A 2,118-nucleotide genomic window follows, 5' to 3' on the forward strand; every position below is an offset into this window, starting at 1 on the left:
TGGAGCGTGTCCAGAGAAGGGCAACGAGGCTGGTGAGGGGTCTGGAGCACAAGTCTTATGAGGAGCAGCTGAGGGAGCTGGGGTTGTTTAGCCTGGAGAAAAGGAGGCTGAGGGGAGACCTTATTGCTCTCTACAGCTACCTGAAAGGAGGTTGTAGCGAGGTGGGTGTTGGTCTCTTCTCCCAAGTAACTGGCGATAGGACGAGAGGAAACAGCCTCAAGTTGCACCAGGGGAGGTTTAGATTGGACATGAGGAAAAATTTCTTTACTGAAAGAGTGGTTAAACATTGGAACAGGCCGCCCAGGGAAGTGGTTGAGTCACCATCCCTGGAGGTATTTAAAAGACATGTAGATGAGGTGCTTAGGGACATGGTTTAGTGGGCATGGTGGTGTTGGGTTGATGGTTGGACTCAATGATCTTAGAGGTCTTTTCCAACCTTAATGATTCTATGATTCTATGATTCTATTTTACACATGGAAGGACTTACGGATCTTGTTCTAGTATGAAAATTAAAAGATGACAAGTAGAAGACAAAGGTCTAGTAGAACATGCATTTAAGAGAAATGCGTATCATTATTTTTGAACCACAGAGAACATTTAGGAAGTCTAAAATCTTTCCAGCAGTACCCTTTAGGACACTGCAGATGGACAGAATTCCTCAGCACTTATGTGATATTCAGTGGAGATCTAGAAATGCAGATGTGAAGGCCCCAAAGAAGTTTTAAGAGCTTTCACTTTGTGTCATAAAATATTAATGAATACGAATGGCAATCGTTACAGAGCTATTACCAATCAGTTGCTCATAAGCACCCGTTTGAAGATATGAAGTCTGACGTTGTGACCTCTTCTTCAAAGAAGAAACTATTAAAAAAAATCATTAGCTCTATTTTTACATAAATCCACTACAGCCCCTTTTTGGCATTTAGCTAGAGAGGCAGAACACACTGACTTAGAACTGTTACTTACAGGTTTTCTGACATCCGGGAGGGAAGCCCACAGTGGGAAAACAATGGGTAATACAAGAAGGTAGGTGAGCTGCTTGCGTGCGGTGTCAGGCCAGGCCAGGCTGAGAGGCTGGTCCTCATCCTCTTCATTCTGTAAGAAAAGCCACAGTGAGCAGAATATTGAAGTGGATGAATGAGGTTAGGGATTCTTTAAAGAGGAGTCCTGAGGACTGTGCTGTGTTTCAGTGAGAACCCATGGGGTCTGAAAACATTGCATTAACACACCTACCTAACAACATTAGCTAGGACACAGTAAAAAGATTTTGGCTAGACTATGAGATATCCCTGCAGCTGCCTGAGGACGTCCGTTTGCAGCTATGCTGGCAGTGGTGCTGGTCCCTTACGATGCACAGAGCAGTGTTGTGCCTTCTCCCTGGCGGGGAACCTTGCGCCTCTGACACATCTTCCCACAGGCTCTCCCTTGGGATGTGGACTAGTCTAGTCGGGGATCAAAACTGGTCTGGACTGCATCAAGCCTGGCCACATAGGTAGAGATAGGGTTAGCGATAGAGACAGAGATATGTGTGTGTGTGTGTGTGTGTACACACACACAAACATATATATGCATATAAATAGAAATATATGTATGTATACATAGATCTAACTTTTTAAGCTTTTGTGAGTAACTTCTTAAAAAGTTACTATTTAAGAGAGAGATATATATATCATTCACAGAGACAATCAGCTCCGGTGCAGGCCTGTCCCGCGGCTGAGCGGCAGATCGCCATGTACAGGGGGTTTTCTGAGCCGGGAAACCCCAGCAGCTCTCACGAGGGCAGCTGACACAGCTTGAGCAGGGCCAGGAGTAACAGCGGCCACCCCCCACCCCCACAAAAGGCAGCCCCAGGGAGCCCTAGCGACCAGGAGCACTGCGACCAGGACGGGCAAACAGGGCGTGGCGTGTCAGCTAGGGCGTGGTGCGGCAGTTTGCGTGGCAGTTTGCACAGAAGGGAGGGCGCCTTCGAAGGAGGGGCATTTCACGGGCCAAGTGGGACACTTGGAGTACACATAACCCAGCAACCGGGCACCGTTCTGTGACCATCGGCAAAGGCCAAGGGCACCCATCCTACCTGACCCTCAAGGCAGAATGGTGGGCACTCGTCTAAGAGCAAAG

The 2,118-nt window shown here is 47.6% G+C and overlaps 1 protein-coding gene across 2 annotated transcripts in view; it reads right to left on the reverse strand.

The window, feature by feature from the left end:
• The window catches only part of SLC24A2 (solute carrier family 24 (sodium/potassium/calcium exchanger), member 2), a 126,308-nt gene that overhangs the window by 10,277 nt on the left and 113,913 nt on the right, over positions 1-2,118 (reverse strand). For both annotated transcript variants that reach the window (XM_009328073.1, XM_009328074.1), the window contains one exon: positions 967-1,095. In XM_009328073.1, the coding sequence (XP_009326348.1) occupies positions 967-1,095 (129 nt within the window). The remainder of the gene's footprint in view (positions 1-966; positions 1,096-2,118) is intronic.

This window comes from Pygoscelis adeliae, unplaced genomic scaffold, assembly GCF_000699105.1.
Source record: "Pygoscelis adeliae isolate BGI_AS28 unplaced genomic scaffold, ASM69910v1 Scaffold45, whole genome shotgun sequence".
Taxonomy (NCBI): Eukaryota; Metazoa; Chordata; class Aves; order Sphenisciformes; family Spheniscidae; genus Pygoscelis; species Pygoscelis adeliae.